A 20,162-nucleotide genomic window follows, 5' to 3' on the forward strand; every position below is an offset into this window, starting at 1 on the left:
AAAGCAATGATCATTTATACTAAGATGCGTTTAAGGGAGTCTGACTTTGGTTATAAAGAGATTTAATGCAGGCCTCCAGTTTAACTTGGAGGACTGAGTCAGCCCTGTAATGACAGGTTTCCCTGGACCGGCAGGGCATCCTCACCACGTAGTCTCTGCTTTACGCCAGGTGACTGTAGGACCAGAAGCAAACAAAAGGCAAAGGTAAAGTATACTTCTGCCTCTGTTTGAAAGATTTTAAACATGGTTTTTAGAAATATGTTTTCTTAGAGCACTTAGAAGAAAACTAATTTTAATTTCTTCAAATACTCTAATTTTCTTTTTTGAAAGGGTAGGTTAGGACAGATTTATTTTAAGAGAGTGTAAAAGTAAATCAGAAAAGCTCCTAAGCTGAAAGAGGTGCCTCCACCCCCCCCCGAAGCTGGGGGGGGGGCGGTTCTGCGAGGAAAAGTTTTCCAAAATCCTTTTCAGCTTCACAGTATTAGTGTAGTACCTTTCAAAATGTGAGCTTGTTTTATGAGTACAGTATCCTAATTAATATGTTTGTCCCTAATAGTTGTAAATTCAGGTAACTTTTGAATTTATTCTTTATTTATGTTTGAAAATGTACTCACTCTTGTGATTATTTAAGTCTTGTTTCATTTCTCTTTTATGGACATAGCTTCTCTAAACAGAACTATTAGCAGTATGCTCAGTTATCATAACCTAATACTTAACAGGTGATAGCATTTGTAGTCTACAAAGCATGTTAGTAAACTAGGTGTACTAAGGTCATAGGGAGATTTTACAAGAGAACCATTTTTACAACTGAGAGCTGTAAAGAATTCATCAATGTACAATCTTCCATTACACTATACTCTTGTTTTATAGGAGTATCATTTTTCCATAATACTCAATAAAGCATGTCTTTTAAATTCATCCTATACTTATTATATAGCATAATGATTAACATTAAAGAGTTGTTATTTACAACCAATGTTAATTACAGTTTTTGGGTAATGTAATTTTGAAAAGGATTCATAAAATAGATGTTTTCTGACCATAAAAATAAATTTAAATTTTCTTTCCAAAAACTAACAAAGTGTCTGAGTATTTAGAAATCATTGATAATCAATAGATATTTCCTAAAAGAAAATCTCATAAATTGGGAAGAAGACAGACACATACATGTACATATAAAATATTTTTTTCCAGTAAGGAAACAATGAGTACCAAATGATATGAGAAATATAAGTCTTCAATCACTGACTCTAGCAGAAAGGTAAGATATTAAAATCATGCAGTTTCCTAGAAATGTAAATAAAATTTGTTTATATGGGTGGCTTATATAAATCAAAGATAAAGTGAAAGGTTTGAAAACTTATTAGTTAAAAGAATAGGTTAGGTAATAAAACTTAGTCTTTCTTCCTCTTCCATTCCCAGTTAAGCTATAGATTTTCTTTTTCCTCAACACCTCACATACGAACAAAGCAAAGCAGAAAACATGTTAGACAACCTTTTATCCATATATAGGTATCTGCACACTTGAATGCTCTTAAGAATCATATTTTTTCTCTAATTTATGAACTTATAGAGAATTTTCCTTTCACTACCTCTCTCAAAGGTTTTCCTTAGTAGCATGCAACACCATTCAGGTGAAATTAGAGTAACACTGGGCTGACCTGTTTGTCTCAAGGCTTTTGTAATTTCTCCATTCAATATGATACATATCAAAGTCATTGTCACTTGTGACACTGTTGATGAATATGATGTTGATGAATATAATATGTTGAAAATGCTTTTGTAGCAATAGCTATGAAATCTTAGTCATGTGCTTTATTCCAAACTTGCTGGTAAATTAGAATTCATTCTGATGGGAGATTTCTCACTGAAGTACTATTTCTTTGTCAGTGGTTAAATACTAAGGTATAAACTTAGTTACATGGAGAAAATTAAGACAACTTTTAAAAAAAAATTATAAAAAAATCATTTGCAGAGATCATCCTCCGTGACTTTTTATTTTTATTTTTTTAAGAATAATAGCATGCAACATTTTCTTAACAAGGCATGTGTGAATATGATTTTTGCTTGGAAACTGATTTAACAAATTGAGTAACTCAAGTTATATTGTTCTTGCATTTTCATCTCCTTTTTCTATATGTAATAGATTTCTAGATGCTGTAAGTTTTTAACAAGAGCAATCTTTGGATGTCTTTTTCACAGAATAAAAGCTTCTTACCTCAGCACTAAGTACAAGTCTAATGTCATGATAGATACAAATGAATGAATCCCATGTTCCCTCTTATCATGTCCTTTTGAAGAAATTATAAACCTATTCTTTTAAAACATTATTTTTTATTTTATAAATGGTTAAAGTCTATATCCCCTCACCCCAATCCTCTTCCCCTGAGAGCCCTCCATAGTGGCATTGTTGATATTCATTATGGGGTCATGAAGGCCTCAGTCATTCTCTGCTGGGGGACTGTGCCTTAGGATAATCCTATCTATCTACCTTGTAGCTGTTACAATCTTTATGCTGCCTCTTCTGCAAAGTTTCCTGAGTCATGGCGGACCTCTTAGCAGTCTGATTTAGTGTTGGAGTTCTGTGACCTCTGGTTTTCTGCTCTGATGAATTTTGATTAGCCATGTTGTTGATTGCTGAAAACCTCCTCTAAGAAACAGTTTCTTTGACACAATTTATTTGATGGGGAATTAAGAACAAGTTACTGCTCTAGGCAGAATCATTTCTTCCATTCATAAGTATTTCAAAAACATGTTGTATTCTTAGTGGATTTTTTAAGTGACCTCAGTTACCTAACTGTGTTAAGTACTCTCAAATTACAACTGGAAATTATAATATAATTTTTGCATGTTTTCAAGTTGCAAGATAACCAGACAATATGCAATTAGCAGTGGTGGGCAAATAAATTTAAAAATCATTTTTATGAAACATATTGACTTCCCACTTACAGTTAGTAGACATTGCTGTCGTAAACATAGAGACTCGACTTTCTTTATAGTATCCGTGCACCAAGCAAGTCCCATGTTGTGTCATTAGACAACAAAAGCTCAGGTTGAGCTCTCTAATGATCTTTTAAATGATGTACACAAATTAATGCTGTTAACTAGTATATGTGGCACTTTGACAATCACTATTTTATAGAATAAAAGCCAAACTCCCTTGCTTATAATATTAACTTTTTATTACTAAAACTTGGTGGTAATTAGGCTTTCTTGGCACATTCAATTGCTACATCAAGAGCTTGGTCATTAATCCAGAAAGTGAACCCACAGTATTATCCCACAGCCTTGAATGGAGATATGAAATATCTATGTTGCAAGTTAGACAAGATAACAACCTAAACAGTAAAGGAAAATATATGCAAGCAGTATTTCATTATCTCTTTCTGTAGGTTCAGATTGTTTACTTTTAAAGGATTTTACAGTGTACAGTCAGGTTTACTGAAGGTTGACAGGGATGCTTGAGGAAAGAGACATTTATAAAGTTAAAGGGCATTACAAAGTCAGGCACGAATCAGTTAAATACAGGAGGTCAGAGCACAGGTGTAAAATGTCCATAGAGCACTCTGATTCAGCTGCATTCCCATCTAGGTTAGAAAGTCTGTTCCATGAGAAAATATCAGAGAGGGTACAGGGCTTCAGGGAGACACAGAAGGTGGTAGGCAAGATTGTCTCCTATGCATGTTAATAAATTAAAACTGAATTACTGTTCATAAATATACTTCTTTAAGAGCTGAGATTTAATCTCATGGGGAGAAAACAGATACTGTTACTATGTTTGGATAGATAAATGCCACATTATTTTTAATTATAACCTTGCCCCAAAAGAAACAGTATTATAATATGATGAAAAGATAAATTAAAGCAATAGAAATACAAGCTGAATATGTAAGGTAATGCTTTTTTCTAGTGATCTGATAATGGAAATAGTATTCAGAATATAATATTTATAAGATTTTAACCTCTATTGTAAACTGAACTAAGATTTCTTTTTAATTTTTAAAATAAATGCACCAGAAATATTGGACAGAATTCAAAGGAAGTAGTCAGATTTGAGAAAATATTCGCAGAAGGAAAGTATGAGGACAAATAAAGAAACACAAAATAATGGCACGAACTTTGGAGAGCATCAGACAAGGTCAGAAGTTAACCTTATCAACAGGTATAATCTAATGGCATATAATAGAATTGAATTGCTTATGCAAATCTAAGAAAAGAACTCTAGAATTGACAAGGTAGTATTCTGGCTTCCTGTGTTAGTTGCAAATAAGAGATGAGGAAGAACTACAGAACATCTTTTCTATTTCTAATTCCTACAGTTTCATCACATTTACACTTAGAGAAGGCCATTTTCTGACTTGAATTAGATAATATACGTTATGCACTGCATTATATGGTATATAATAATATTCATTAATTTCCTCAACCCCATTATCAGTGCTCTGATTGACTACTTACTAAACCATTAACTACTGTTGATGTTTCTTTACAATATATAATTAATCAATCTATAATGAGCTGTTAATATCATTATGTGAGAATCGAGTGCTTAATTACAAAGCTCTGGCTGCTATGTTCACTTCAATGAATATAATAGAATCCTATTTATTTCCTGAAATGGGCTTTTTCTTGCCAGGTTTCAGAAAAGTATATTCTTTTCTAAAATAGCATTACTAATTTTTTTTGTAACAAAATCCCACTCAGGTGTGACCTTTCTAGGGGCCACACCTATAGCTTTGTAATCAGGATCAGTTTGCATACAGTGTTTCCTAAACAAACAAGCTTTATGAATTTATAATTGATTGTATGAGTTTTCTGTATGTAGCATATATGGATGGGTATGTGAGGTATGGTTGTGTGTGTGTTAAATGAACAAGCATGTGTAGGTGAGCACCCCTGTCCCATGAGGTTACAGAGGCCAGAGGAGAATATAGACTGTCTTCCTCTATTGCTGATCTGAGTGTTTCCTTGAATCTCTCATTGACCCAGGAGCTTGCTGCTTTCAAAATCATTTATCCAGTTTCTGCTTTTTGTGAGGAAACTTTTCTCCTGGGAAGATGTGAACACATGTCTTCACCACAGATAGGGCTCTGATGACAGACCAAACTAAGATTACACCAAAACTAGTCTTGGTGAACCAATGAGTTTATTGTGGTTACTTGAAGAGCAGGGTCAAGTGTTACTTATAGGAGTAATACAGACCCCAAAACAGCTGCACCACTGAGAATTCTCATCCCATCAGTTTAAGGGCAGCGGCATCACCAAAAAGCCCACTCCAGCATAGGTGACAAGTCATGAAAGCTGGAGCACACTGCACAGCCTGCAGGCAGAGAGTCTCTAGCATGCTTTGTGACTTGCAGGCAGCTCAATTAAAGAGTCCCAGCACCAAGCAGTTGTTTCCCCCATATATAATCTTAGGGTTAGGCTATTAGGATTGAAGCAGAATTTATAGTCAAACCCTTCTTACTTAAAACAGGACAGTGAGATCTGGTCCTAGCCCTTGGACTCTAAATTGCTTGTCTACTCAGTTCAGCCTTGAACCTTCACCTTCAGATTTAGGATCTGGAGAACCCAGTTGGAACTATTTTGCTTGAATGTTTCCAGTACCACAGCCTGAGACTGGATCTCTCTTCAACACTGAAGACTTAAGTAGCACTGTGCAGTCCACTAGATTGCTTTTGAATTTAAACACTGTAGTTAGAGATATGAGAATTTAAATCAACTTCATGTTATTTTAAGGAGCCTAGTTAAAAACAGACTGATAGAGGGAATATTTTATTCAAAATGTGGTTCTCAGACTGTATGCTTTTCAAAGAAACCTGCTGATCTTAGCTGCAACAAAACTTCAAGTTTTAAAGGAAAAGTTATATATATATATTTATTTATTTAAAAATCACCAAGCATATATGTTCATACAAACACAATAATATTCTGTCTCACATTGCATTTCTTAACATGTAAAGTGTTCTTGCTTTGGGAAAAAAAATGCAGCTCCAAAAATTGAATAATAGTGTATTTCCCACTAGTGGTAGTGTTATGTGACTTTTCCAAGGCAGAGACATAGAAATACCCATTAACTGTCAATAGAGAGCAATGAGAGACCAAGGAAAGAATTCAGCTCAAGTTTGGCATGGAGAACCAGTGAGTTTATCAGAGGTAATTAGTTACCAGTGCAAGGGTGAGGGAGAACTTACAGAAATAGGGTGACTCTCAGGCAGCTGTATCCACCAAAAAGCCACACCTCAGCATGGGTGATTACTCATGAACATTGCATCAATGGAATCCAAGCCCCACCCCATGATGGCTGATGACCCACAAAAACTGTTTCACTGGAGCCTCCTGTATGAGTTGTAAACAGCTACACCACTGAAGAGTTTCTTCTCTGACAGTTTTTGCCAGTTAACATAACTTTGGGGAAGGGCTTTGTGAGTTTTGTGTTTACTGTGAGCCTTGTGACTGTCTCTCCATCTGTTAATCCACAGGAAGCAGCCGCAGAGAAAGTGACATTGAACAGTCATTTTCTTAAAACCTTTTAACAAGTTCCATAAATATAGACAATATACTATGATTGAATAGTCATTTTTATAATTGACAAAACTTGAAATTATCTTTAAGAAAAGTAGAAAGAAAGCAATCTTATTGAGTCCAGATAACACAGAAGTTCTAAAATTTGTACAGATGGAAGAACATTAGCGTTCCTTGATCGTGTGATAAGAAAAAGCTTTACCAAAATTCAGAACTTAATAATGAGTTATGGGTCTTAAAGAGATACTATCACAGAATGGATTATGTCACAACTCAACTGTGAATAATTTTGTTTTTCTTCTGAGGAAGGGTCTCAACTCTAGCCCAGGCTGACCTGGAATTCACTATGTAGACTCAGGGTGGCTTAGAGCTCATGGAAATCCTCCTACTTCTGCCTCCAAAGTGCTGGAATTAAAGGTGTGCACCACCACACCTGGCTGCAAATAGGTTTTAAGAATAAACATAAAAGAAAAACTAATTGAGAAGCTTCTATCATCAAGATATTAGATTTCTTCTGGAATACTTAGATTCACTACACTGAAAATTGACATTTTACAAAGAAGAAATTTATCAGAAAAAAGATGTCTATTATTGGCTTGTTAATATTATTTTAATTAAAAAAAAGTTAGCACTTAGTGCTGAAAAATTGAAGACATAGCTTTGAACTTAAAAGCCTGTGCTTTGTCTTCTAATTTGATAAATATATAAATATTTTAGTATGGGCAATAAAGTAACAAAATACTTACTTTGAATATTTGGAAACAAAGCACTACATTTACATTTACCAAATTCCTTAGGGAATATGAAGATCAGAAAATAGTTAAAACAAAATCCCAATATTATGAAAAAGATTCAGAATAATTGTAGATTTGGACCATCTGTTTCCTCCGTAATACATTAAATGCACAGTGTATGCATTCACAAGCTTTGCTAGAGCATTTGCTATAATCCTAAAGATCAGTATCCTTGCTGCATGGTGAACAAGAAGACATTCAGTAAGAGAGGACAGACATGCAGTGCTGCAATAGCAAGACAAAATTGTGACATCTAAACTGAGGAGGTGAAGGCAGAAGGATCACAAGTTTAAGGCCAACTTAGGTTTCATAGCAAGACCTTGTCTTAGAAAAAAAAAAAGCATGCAAACAAACAATAGGACAGAAACCGAATTAGACACAACCAGCAAAAGTTCAACAATGGTTAAGGATATACCTCAGGGGCAGTGTGTTTGCCTAGCATAGACAAAGCCCCAGGCTTTTATTCCTAGCAGAATGAATAATAATGATGATGATGATAATAATAATAATAAAAGTACAAAAAAATCAACAGTACCAATGTTTTAATGTTTAATGTCCTTACTGCTTATAACTGGATTCTGGCACACAGAGCCAGGCTTGCTTTGGCTCACTATAAAATTTCTGTTTTCATATATGAATGGAAAACTAAGTGCCTCTGCTTCACACAATTGTCACTGCCCCAGAGACAACCAGGGATGCCCGCACTTACATGAACTGGCTGTGCTGCTCATTGAATCAATGCGGAACATGTTTATACACAGAGAAGCCATGGGTGCCAGAGGCAGAGGATGTCAGATGTGATATAGGATTTAGGCTTTGGTTGGCTAACTTAAGAGGGTTTGAGAAGGTGGGTATTCACTCAGAACTGGAGTTTGTACAAGGTAGAGGATGTAGATGCTTTGGCAAAGAGTAGCAGTCATATGCATGTGCCTGAGTTTGATCCCACAACCAAAGTAAACAGCAACAAGGGCAGTCATATGTTTAGTAGTCACTCATTCCCCCTTTGAGAGGCATGTTTGATACTTTGCAGAGTGCACATTCACCTTTTTCTTCCATGCTTGGAAAAAACTTAAAAGGTGGCCTTACGCTATCTCATGTTATTATGGCCTGACAGTGAACTTGTTTAACTTTGCTGTTTTGTGAGATTGTCCATGTATAATAGGCGAACTACTGGGCTTCACCATCATTTGAATGTTAAGGTTACAATTTTCATTTTTTTATATATTTTTAAATTTTTTGTTTGTTTTTATTTATTTATTTGAGAGTGACAGACAGAGAGAGAGAAGGAGGCCGAGAGAGAGATGGTGCTCCAGGGCCTCCAGCCAGTGCAAACGAACTCCAGACACGTGCGCCCCCTTGTGCATCTGGCTAATGTGGGTCCTGGGAATCCAGCCTCGAACCTGGGTCCTGAGGCTTCGCAGGCAAGTGCTTAACCACTAAGCCATCTCTCCAGGCCCATTTTTATATTTTTAAATTTAATTATCAAAAGCAACTGAGCACGTTAAAGAGAGGCTTCATCATAGACTCATATGTGTATACAGCAGACCTGTATCCCACAAAGGAACATTTCTGCTTGTCTTTGTCACTATCTGGAAGAGGAAGCTCAAAAGGGAAGGTCCTAAGGATGTTTAGAAATACATGCCACCATTCTATTGCCTTTGTTGTGTTCCCCTTTCTGGTGGGCAACATCAGAGCTGGGAAGCCAAGGTCACCATAATAGTAATTAAGTTCTGTCTCTTTACCTCTTTTGTCAGGGAAGGAGGATGAGGCAAAAGTTACTTCCTTTTCCAGCTTCTATCTATGTGGCCAATTAACTAGTAATCATTTGTCCATGGGTCTCCAAAATACTTTAATAGAAGATTGAAGAAAGGGAACTTGCTATTCCTATAAGTCCTCAGACAAAACTTGCTCCTAGAATGTAAAAGGGATGGCAAAACTTAGGGGATAAGTTCAAGCTAAACTCACTCATTCCTACCTTCAATATATTGCCAACTCTTCTACTGATTAAAGATTTGTTTAAAGGAACAAATCTTGGGAAGATGAGAGGAGGAAACAAGGGGAGAAAAATTATGCCTGTCTTTCATGTGATGTCACATCAACCAAGACTCTTGATCTTCATTAGTCTCTTCTATTTGTAAAATGTAAATGTAATTATAACCTTCACAATATTTATCAAGCATCCTTGTTTAAAGACTGGGATTTTGGTGAGATTTCCAAAAATAATTGTGAATATTATTTTACATCTGTTTTTCATTATGAACTCCTAGAAGGCAACTTATTTATTTTTAATTCTAGACATGGGTGTGATGCTCCCTGAATAGTCATTTAAAATAAAATAAACTTTTAAAATATAAGTATATAGTAATGTGCATTCAATATTTGAATCTTTTTGCTTGACATAATCTCTAACAGATAATTAAATCTTTTTTCAGGTCTTCTGGAATACATTGAAGAGAAGACAACATACATTTATATCTTATCATGAAACTGTTATCTGAAGGACAATTCAGACTTTGTTGTGTTCAGCCTGTATACCTTACATCAGGCCTGTTCATATTTTTTATTCTGAAGTCTACCTCCTCTCTGAAACCTGCTCGACTTCCCATTTATCAAAGGAAACCTTTTATAGCTGCTTGGAATGCTCCAACAGATCTGTGTTTGATAAAATATAATTTAACACTGAATCTGAGCATGTTTCCATTGATTGGAAGCCCTCTGGCTAAAGCCAGGGGGCAAAATGTCACTATATTCTATGTGAACAGATTGGGATATTACCCACGGTATACAGCAGAGGGGATCCCTATCAATGGGGGTCTCCCCCAGAACATAAGCTTACAAGTCCATCTGGAAAAAGCAGAGGAAGACATTAATTATTACATTCCTGCTAAAGATTTCAGTGGACTTGCTGTTATAGACTGGGAAAATTGGCGCCCACAGTGGGCTCGAAACTGGAATGCAAAAGAGATCTACAAACAGAAGTCAAGAATGCTTATTTCTAATATGCAGGAGAACATATCGGCAACTGATATTGAATATTTGGCCAAAGCAACCTTTGAAGAAAGCGCAAAAGCTTTCATGGAGGAAACCATCAAATTGGGAATTAAGATCCGACCCAAGGGCCTTTGGGGTTATTATTTATATCCGGATTGCCACAATTATAATTTTTATGCCTTAAACTATACTGGGTCATGCCCAGAAGAGGAGGTTTTAAGGAATAATGAGCTTTCTTGGCTGTGGAACAATAGTGCTGCTTTGTATCCTGCGATCAGTGTCAGGAAATCCTTTAGTGACAGTGAAAAAACTCTGCTTTTCTCACGATTCCGGATGCATGAATCCATGAGGATATCCACCATGACATCCCATGATTACGCTCTGCCAGTATTTGTCTACACAAGGCTGGGGTACAGAGATGAACCTTTACTCTTTCTGTCTAAGGTAGGCAGCTCCTTGCCCAGTCATAGAGACATTTCCTTGTTAATCATGCCCTTTGGAGAATACCCAATTAGTGGGCTGCTAGCGCATGATTCTTTCTAAACTATCAAATACCTAGATTCTTTATTTATACAATCTGTATTATATGTGTCATGCATTAACATCCCTTTAAGGAACCTAGTAAGGCTGGAAGGGGTTAGGCCTTAACACTAGCAACTACTGCACGTCCTGCTCCTTCATGATTGATTGGTTTGGGAAATTATTAAATGGTTTGTGGTTAGAAGGTTAGAATATTGCTCAAAGATGTGAAAGTGTAATGAAAGATTGTCTTGCTTCTGGACTCACCATCTCAAATGTAGAGTAGAGAAATTATGTCCTTTTAAATGCATAATATCAGCCTTGGTAAGATGTATCAAGGCAATATAAATACTGAGATAACATTTAAAAGAATTACTAATTAATAATTTTATAAACTGTATTTATTATAGTTAGTTGAAAACATTTTAAAAAGTATGAGCGTAGTAAAACTGCTAGAAGTAAATAAATGTGTAGAGTTAGCCATTTTGCTTATCATAGCCTCTCTGACCATAACTATTGGAAATCTGGTAGATCAGCGTCAGTTGCCAACTTCAATAGCTAATTATTAGTCAGTGGTTTTGTAGCCCTAGGTTAAAAGTCAAAGATAAGTGTTATTATATCTGTTTATGTTTACTCTAATCACAGGTGCTGCCAGACACCTCAGCCATGCTAGGAGAGTCACCTTTAAAGCAGGTGAACTTTCAGCCAAAATTTCTCTACTTTTGCTACTCTAGGCATTTACACAGAAACTTCAGGAAAAAGAATGGACTTGCATGTAAATTTTCTACATCAAGAATATTGGAAATGTGCACAGGCCTTGTCATTTTTCATGCTGCAGTGTTTTCCATAACATCTGATACCAAGTGTTTAGTATAGTATAAAAAGACATCACTTTTTTTTTTTCTTCACCATTGCAACTTTCAGTTTACCAGCCTGCGCTAAAATACAAAGGTGTTCTGAGTGCTTGAAACCCTAAGGCGAAAGTTTAGGAAACACTCAGGTATGGACTTTTCCAAATATACGCACTTCAGGGAGAAACAGTTTACATGTGTAAAGCATGGGAAATGTAATGCCTTTGATACCATTTGTAAGATGATGAAAGCCTTCTCTGTGAGCTGATATTCATACTACCCAGAAATATCAGATAAAAATAATTGAATGAAGACTGACAATAGATCAGTATGTTCTAGAAAGTTTGCAAAAGCTACTGAAATTTTTTACAAAATAATCTTGGCTCAGACACTGACAATTAAATATGCCTTCTTTTATGAAATACTTCTTTTTCTATATTTCAATTGAACAAGTTCCTTATCTCATGATAACTTAGTTTTTGAAGAGTACTGTAAACTTTAAAGAACAAAATATTCATTTCAAAAGACGGGCTTAGAATACTGGTGCAAATGCATGGTGGGAAATCTTTTGGTAAGCTTCATTCTTAAGTGGCAAAGCTCAGAGATGCTTTTGTTCCCAATCAGAAAAGCATCATCATCATCATCATCACCATCATTATCATTGTCATTTTGGACTTTATCTTATTCCCAAATTTTTCCAAACAGTAGCATATCTTGGTACTCTTTACACTATTCAGGGCTGCAAAGCCATCTACTAATGATGATGTATTGAAGATAGAAATTGCACAAGAGTTTAAAAATACATCTGTTTGTATCAAATTCTAAATGACTATGAAGGGCTCTCACTTTTGACTTTCAAAAATACGTTTGTCTTTTAGCATGCACACACATACAATTAAGATTAGAAAATAGTTTTGCAGGAAGCATCAAATCTCTTAACTTCCCAGGAACTTAGTGCCTTGAGTCTTAATGTAGAAAGTGAATCGTGTCAACAGAAGAAATATGAAAATCAAATGGGAAAAAGTATAGAACATTTAAATCACTGAAGAAATGCATGCAGAAAGCCTATCATTTTTTAAAAAAAAATTATTTATTTATTTATTTGAGAGTGACAGACAAAGAGAGGAAGAGGCAGATAGAGAGAAACAGACAATGGGTGTGCCAGGGCTTCCAGCCACTGCAAACGAACTCCAGATGCATGTGCCCCCTTGTGCATCTGGCTAATGTGGGTCCTGGGGAATCGAGCCTCGAACTGGGGTCCTTAGGCATCACAGGCAAGTGCTTAACTGCTAAGTCATCTCTCCAGCCCAAGCCCATCATTTTTAACAAGTATCAAATCCTTGAACAACCAGGTGATAGCTAAGAATCTCAGGCAGTCATCATAGTTTGAGGGAGTAATACGGAGACAGCAATATCTGATTGTATATTAAAGATTGCCTATAAATATCTCTATATAAATATAGCCTATACATAATCTGATGATATGTGTGGTGCCGAGGAGTGGGGTTTCTGCTAGACACCTGACTATGTGACTTCAGCCTTTTGGAGCTGATTTTCAACAGGAATGTGGAAGGAGTTGAAACCTTGGCCTAAGAGATGCCTTGCAGTGCTGTAAGTACAGCTTGATGGACTATTATGGTCAGAGCTACAAGACCTGAAGGCAGTAAGAACTATGGACTGTGAGGTTTGGCTTATGAGGGTGAGAAAAAGCTTTGCCTGGACTGGGCTAGTAGTTTGTGTGAGAAGCTTGCTCTTGTGCCCATGTCCTAAGAAGTTGTGCAGGGTTGCTTTGCGTAGAAATGAACTGGTGTGTGCAGAGGGATATGGCACAGAAAGAAAAATCTTTGGGTGAACTGCTGCCCGTTCAGCTGCAACTGAGAGATAACAACCTTTGAGACTGGGCTAGCTGACCTGTGCTGGGGCAACAGGAAGAATGTCAGCTTTTTTGAAGGGGTTTGGGTGCTCAATGAGTGTCCTGTTCTTCAAAGTCTGCTTTATTCCCCCCTGGATTAACAAATTGTCACCCTACCTGGTATTGTGGAGTATAAGAAATGCTGGAAAGAGGGTCATTGAGTTTGCAACACGGTCTTGTGCTTTGGAAATGGCCATGGGCAGTGTGAAGTGGGTTTGCTGGTTACCTGCATAGAGACCCCATGGGGCCATGAAGATGAACCGTGGCTTGCAGTGGAGACCCAGTGGAGATGCCGGGACCATGAGGTGGCTGCCAAGGAGCTGCCGGCCCCGATGAAGTTTCCCAGGACTGTGAGTAGCCTAGCTGGAGGGGTGGAATTGGAATGCCAGAGACTTGTTGCTGGTTAGAATTATCAGACTTGAAGATTTGTCACTGGTTAGAGTTGCTGGACTTGAAGCTAGAGTTTGATGTTTGCCCTGGTTGTTTTTAAATCTTGTATTGGTTGAATGTTTCTTTGCTATGCCCAATGCCATCTTTTGCAGTGTGAATATTTATTCTGTGCCATTATGGGTTTTTTGAGGTTATTTTTTGGTATTATGGCTCAGTTAAAAGATCTTGAACTATGGGGATGTATGAACATCATTGGGATTGATGAAAAAAACTATGGGGACTTTTAAAGTCAGACTGAATGCATTGTATTTTACATCATGTATGGATATCAGTTTATGGGGGCCAGGGGCAGAATGTGGTGGTTTGATTCAGGTGTCCCCCATAAACTTAGGTGTTCTGAATGCTAGGTTCCCAGCTGATGGATATTTGGGAATTAATGCCTCCTGGAGGGAGTGTATTGTTGGGGGCGGGCTTATGGGCTTTATAGCCAGTTTCCCCATGCCAGTGTTTGGCACACTCTCCTGTTGCTGTGGTCCATCTTATGTTGGCCAGGGGGTGATGTCCACCTTCTGCTCATGCCATCAATTTCCCCTGCCATCATGAAGCTTCCCCTCGAGCCTGTAAGCCAAAATAAAACTCTTTTTCCAAGAAGCTGCTCTTGGTTAGGTGATTTCTACCAGCAATGCGAACTGGACTGCAACAATATGCTTTACAAAAATAGCAAAAATTACTTCCTTGGCTGAAAATTCACAGATATTCCTGTAATTAATTATCTGTCCTCTGGTGACACACAAAGGAAATTCATTAGTAAGCTTATTAGTTCATTATGTCTCCCCATAGTGTGCATCTTTCTTACATGGATTTTGGTAAGCATCAGGAACTGAAATCCAAGCATGAAAGATGAACCCTCTTTGTAGCCCTATCCTCAAGTGCTGAAACCTTGACTTGAGTTGGGGGGTGGTCATGGGTAGGAGCAATGCAGTCACACACCATGCTGGCACCTAGGAGGGTCGGTTTTACCACAGCTGCCATGTTCCTTTTCTTCTCTCAAGTGACATCATCCATGTGCCTCATGGTCTGTCATGGCTCCATCTACTCCCAAAGGCATTTTACCTATGGCCTCCCTATCAACATAGTTACCTTCTTTTCTAATCCTCAAAACACAGAAGGTTTGTGGTTCAACTAGGACCGGGCACTAGTTTAGTAACACATTTTCAATAGTGCTTGCTACCTCCGGCTTATTTTTGGTTAAGATGTTCTTGACGATTTGCTATTTTTTAATCAGGACTAATAAGCTTGCTCCCTTTCAGACAATCATAGTGAAGGACACATTGGATAGAAACTAATATAACCTGAGAGGGTATGATTGGCATCAAAAACACCTGTAGCCTCCACATTTACTGAATGTGGGTCAATAACTTATGAATACAAACTGTGAATGCTATGTTCCATTCCTTCTTTGATGACGATCCTTAACCCTAAGGAAGGTTGTTGGAGACTTCTGCCCCTTTGCTCACACTGTGATTATTGTTCACTGTTCTTAGAGATGCTTCAAGGTCAATGGCCTGAGAAGTTTTGCTTATTTGTGTTTTTGCCAAAGAGTTAGCAGATATGGACCCTTTGTCTAGGTATTGTTTGCATAGATGTCTCCTTTCTGTTTCTATTCTTCAGACTGCTGACAATCTTCAGAGTCCTTTGCTCTACATGATTTCATTTGAGCGTCACAGAACCTCACTTTCCTGGGTTGTGGCCTGTGTCCTGTTCAGCTGATAATGGCCTTACAAAATGGAAATGAACCAGAAAGGGGAGTCAGTATAACTCAAAATCTTTTCACTTTTTGAAAATTACCAGAACACTGTCCATAAAAAGTGTTTAAAATGGACATTGTAAAACATTGCTTTGAGTGGCAGATTATAGAATTCTCAGATAAGGATATTGTATTAGTTACTTTCTTGTTGCTATGAATACCTGACCAGAAGCCATTCAAGGAAAGGATGGGTTTATTTTAGCTTATAGTGTGTGTGTGTGTGTGTGAGTCTGTGATGGGGGAGGGAGAGTGGCAGGAAGGCATGATAGCACAAGGGGAAGCCAGCTGGTCACATTGATAGGCAGGTAGCAAAGGATGAACAGGAAGTGGGATCAGGTTATAAAACCTCAAGCCTGACTCCAGCGACCAAATTCTTCCAGGAAGGCTCACTTCTCAAGATTCCACAGCCTTTGCAAACAGTGCCATGGGCATGGGGAGGGGAATCGGGTATTTAAACACATGAATGGCTGGGGTGCATTTTACATTCAGACCTCTGAAACAATTTGATCTCTTAAGTACTAATATTATGATAACACAGCTAAGGTAAAAGTTTAACATTTTTTCTTTTGTTTTCTACCAAATCACTATTTTCTAGCATATAACTGATGGAATATCCTTGGAATAAAAGGTTAATATTTAGTATCCTAAACAGAGGGAGAATATAATATGGTTTAATAAACCATGAAACCAACAACATACATTGGACTCTTATTTTCTCCAAGGAAACCCTATAGGTCCATGTTAACCTTGAAACACTAAAACAACAACCTTAAAAGATGATAAAACTAAAACTCCTCTTGCTTAAATTTGTTTTCCTCTATTGTAACCACATTGGGAACAATCCTGGTGCCTTTACCAATGCTACATGGATCATAAATAAAGCCTATTTACTCCAGTACTTTGAAATTAAACACAGGTGATTTCAGGACTAAATATAAAGGATAGAGAAAGTCTGAGCATTGTAACCCCTTGCTTGGCTCTGAAATCAAATGACACAAAGCTATCTGAGTGACTGTGGAGGTTCCATACAGGTGTACTGAAAAACTATAAGAGAAAATGAAGAGGCTTGTAGTTGGAGAAGGAAAACTGTTTGGATTCTGGTTATGCATGTAGCTAGCTTGTGGGTAAATGCCTTCAATCAACTTCAAATAAATAACTTTTTTAAAATTTATTAATTTTTTTATTAATTTTTTTTTGTCATTTTTATTTCTTTATTTGAGAGTGACAGAGAGAGAGGGAGAGAAAGAGACAGATAGAAAGGGAATGGGCGCGCCAGGGCTTCCAGTCTCTGCAAACGAACTCCAGACGCGTGTGCCCCCTTGTGCATCTGGCTAACGTGGGACCTGGGGAACCGAGCCTCGAACCGGGGTCCTTAGGCTTCACAGGCAAGCGCTTAACCGCTAAGCCATCTCTCCAGCCCTCAAATAAATAACTTTTGATGACTATTTATAGATTGTCTTCAAAATAATAAGCTTCGTGTAAAATATAAGTTTTTTTTAAAAACTATTTGTATCCTATTGTATTTGACTATGGAACATGATTTTGAGTATCAGTTCATTCCAATTTCGATAGATACTATGAGCTCTATTCCTAATCCCTGGTGAATTGACTAACATTCATTATTCAAAGAATACTGAACTCCACTCTCTTCCCATCTAGCAAGATCTGATTAGTACCATTGGGGAAAGTGCTGCTCTGGGAGCTGCCGGCATTGTTATCTGGGGAGACATGAATTTAACTTCATCTGAGGTAAGTCAGAGCCTCGAGGGTGTATTTAATGCTTTCAAAAGTATTTCTCCTCTCTGTGGAGTCACTCCAATGAATGATCTTCTCCATGGTAAAATAGATTTAGGATGAAAGTCTAAATTAGTACCTAATATATAGATATAGGGTCCAAACATATTAAGTTTTGTAAAAGTCATAAAGGTAATACTGATATTTGTTGGACAACCGCTGAAAGAGTATCCAAGTGATTTTTGTTTGTTTATTTTGGATTTCCTCACTTATGATAACACAATTCCTGACTGTCACCTTTATTTACAGATAAATGACAAAAGAGGAAATTTCACCAAGATTAACAGTTAAGCTAGTGGTGGAGCTGGTATTGATCACAGACTGTTTGAAGTTGGAAACCCTCCTTTGTGCTAAACTACTACATGGAATATGTGATATCTTACTTTTAGAAGTACTAACAGATGCTAATTTTTAATATTCATATTGAAGTTATTTTTCTCCATAGAGAAATCAGTTGAAAATCAATTACATTTCAAATAAGATTTAAATGTCTTTTCAAATTTCTCCCAGCTGAGATACTATTTATTCCACCCAGTTTCCCCATAGTCACATTCATCACAATTTCTTTGGTATTTCCAGGTGTTCTTTGTTTATTCTCTACAATATAACACATTCTGCTTGGAATTATAATATCATACTTTAGCTTTTGGTTGAGGTAAATAACATCTTGAAGTCCATGATAATCTGACATTATTTTAAGAATTTTAGTATCAGTTTGCTGTAACTGAGACATTGTCCATGAGACTATTATACTCACCTCTGAAAATTAGGGATTGATAGGCTCCAGGTGTGGTATTTCTATTCCATCCCCTAGGTACCTCGTGAAAAAGGTTTCATCAGGAAATGGTGTATGCAACTTGGTGGCTGCTACATAGGACACATAATAGGACACACACACACACACACACACACACACACACACTCACACTCACACACACACACCCTAGTTAGCCTTACAGTCCTTCCTATGTTTGAGTTGTACATACACAACCCAGAAGAGTTGATACTGAAGCACAATTAACAAGAAAATCCAGGATGGTACAGGTGGATAATAAATTAGTGGAATGTGGCAATTCAGAGTCAAATGAAACCAGGGAGGACACTACATACCTGAATGGTAAGCTGGGGGCAGCAGCTGTGGCATAGTTTCTAATTTTGATTTGTTTTTCTTCACGCACTTATTAACTTGGTAGTTACAAGGGGAAAACAAAGGTGTTGATTGGGAAAAGGCAAGAGCCCCCATGCTGACTCAGGTTCTATTACTTTACCTTACTGTGCTAGTTTGAATGGATGTTTCCCAATAGATTCAGGGATTTATTAAAGCTTTGTAACTTAAATTTCCACCCTCCTGGGTGGAGGAGGCAAGTCACGGTGTGTGGATCCTGGGGCCCAGCCCTATGGGTGTGTTACTGTTTTGGGCGGGGTGGGGGCGGATTTGGGATTCCAGTCTCAGGTCTGCCTAGAGCAGTCTGAGCTCTGCCTAGTTCCCTGCTGTTTAGCTGTCGATTTTTTACTCTTGATTTTGGTGGGAGGTATTCTCTTTTTCGCCATAATGAAACTTCTCCTGGGTCTGTAAGCTTCAATACATCCGGTTCCACCCATAAACGGTATCTGGTTTGGAAGTTCATCCCAGCTATGCAACGTTTCCCATCTTCTGCCTTCAGTCCCTCTCGCATCCCATGATCTTAGGAGTTTGCCAACTAGAACCAAGACAGGTTCAATCAAGTGCAAAGAGCTGCCTCTTGGGTCTCAAGTTCTAAGCAGGAGATGCACTAAAACCCATTTGTTTCTTCTTTTGTTTCAGGCCAACTGTACAAAGGTGAAGGGCTTCATGAGTTCGGATTTAGGGAGCTACCTGGTCAATGTGACCAGAGCCGCAGAGCTGTGCAGCCTGCATCTCTGTAGGAATAATGGAAGGTGCATACGGAAGACGTGGAGAGCTCCCGATTACCTCCACTTGAATGCTGCAAGTTACCACATAGAGGCCTCTGAGGATGGGGAATTCATCGTGAAGGGAAGAGCAACCAACGCAGACCTGGCGGTGATGGCAGAGAAATTTTCCTGTCATTGTTATCAGGGATATGAAGGGGCTGATTGCAGAGAAGTGAAGGAGGAAGACAGCTTCTCTGGGGTTCCTCCTGTGTGGGGCTCACTTATAACAGTGTGTCTGCTACTTTTAGCAGGTTATGGAAGCACTGAGTTATGACATAATTGAGGTTAGAGAGAATTGTATGGCCTCTGAAGTAGAATACTAGTGAAAAGATGAAATTTATAACATTTTTTTCTCTTATGAGTTCCTTTGAGAGGTATATACGTAGATATCTATATGTCACTTAATATAAATTGTAATCTACTATTTTATATGCTACCACTCAGGTTAGAAAACAGATCTGCGAATACAAATCAATGCTTTCTTCTTTACTAAAATATGTAAATTGTATTTAAACCAAAGCTAGCATGTTTTACCATTTTTATGATTGTGCATACATAAAAGTATAAATTTAAGCATCGTTATAGATTTCAAAGACTTTTTCTTGATAACAGTTGATTTGGGACTGATTATTAAGTAACTCCCTGAT

At 37.5% G+C, this 20,162-nt stretch overlaps 1 protein-coding gene across 1 annotated transcript; it reads left to right on the plus strand.

Moving 5' to 3' along the window:
* On the plus strand, positions 1 to 19,789 carry Hyal4 (hyaluronidase 4). Its single transcript, XM_004658602.2, has 4 exons — positions 1 to 204; positions 9,752 to 10,754; positions 17,449 to 17,538; positions 19,388 to 19,789. The coding sequence occupies exons 2-4, from the start codon at positions 9,801 to 9,803 to the stop codon at positions 19,787 to 19,789; spliced, it is 1,446 nt and encodes a 481-aa protein (XP_004658659.1). The 5' UTR covers positions 1 to 204; positions 9,752 to 9,800.
* The last annotated feature ends 373 nt before the right edge of the window (positions 19,790 to 20,162 follow it).

The sequence above is a fragment of the Jaculus jaculus genome, chromosome 10, assembly GCF_020740685.1.
Source record: "Jaculus jaculus isolate mJacJac1 chromosome 10, mJacJac1.mat.Y.cur, whole genome shotgun sequence".
NCBI classification, from domain to species: domain Eukaryota; kingdom Metazoa; phylum Chordata; class Mammalia; order Rodentia; family Dipodidae; genus Jaculus; species Jaculus jaculus.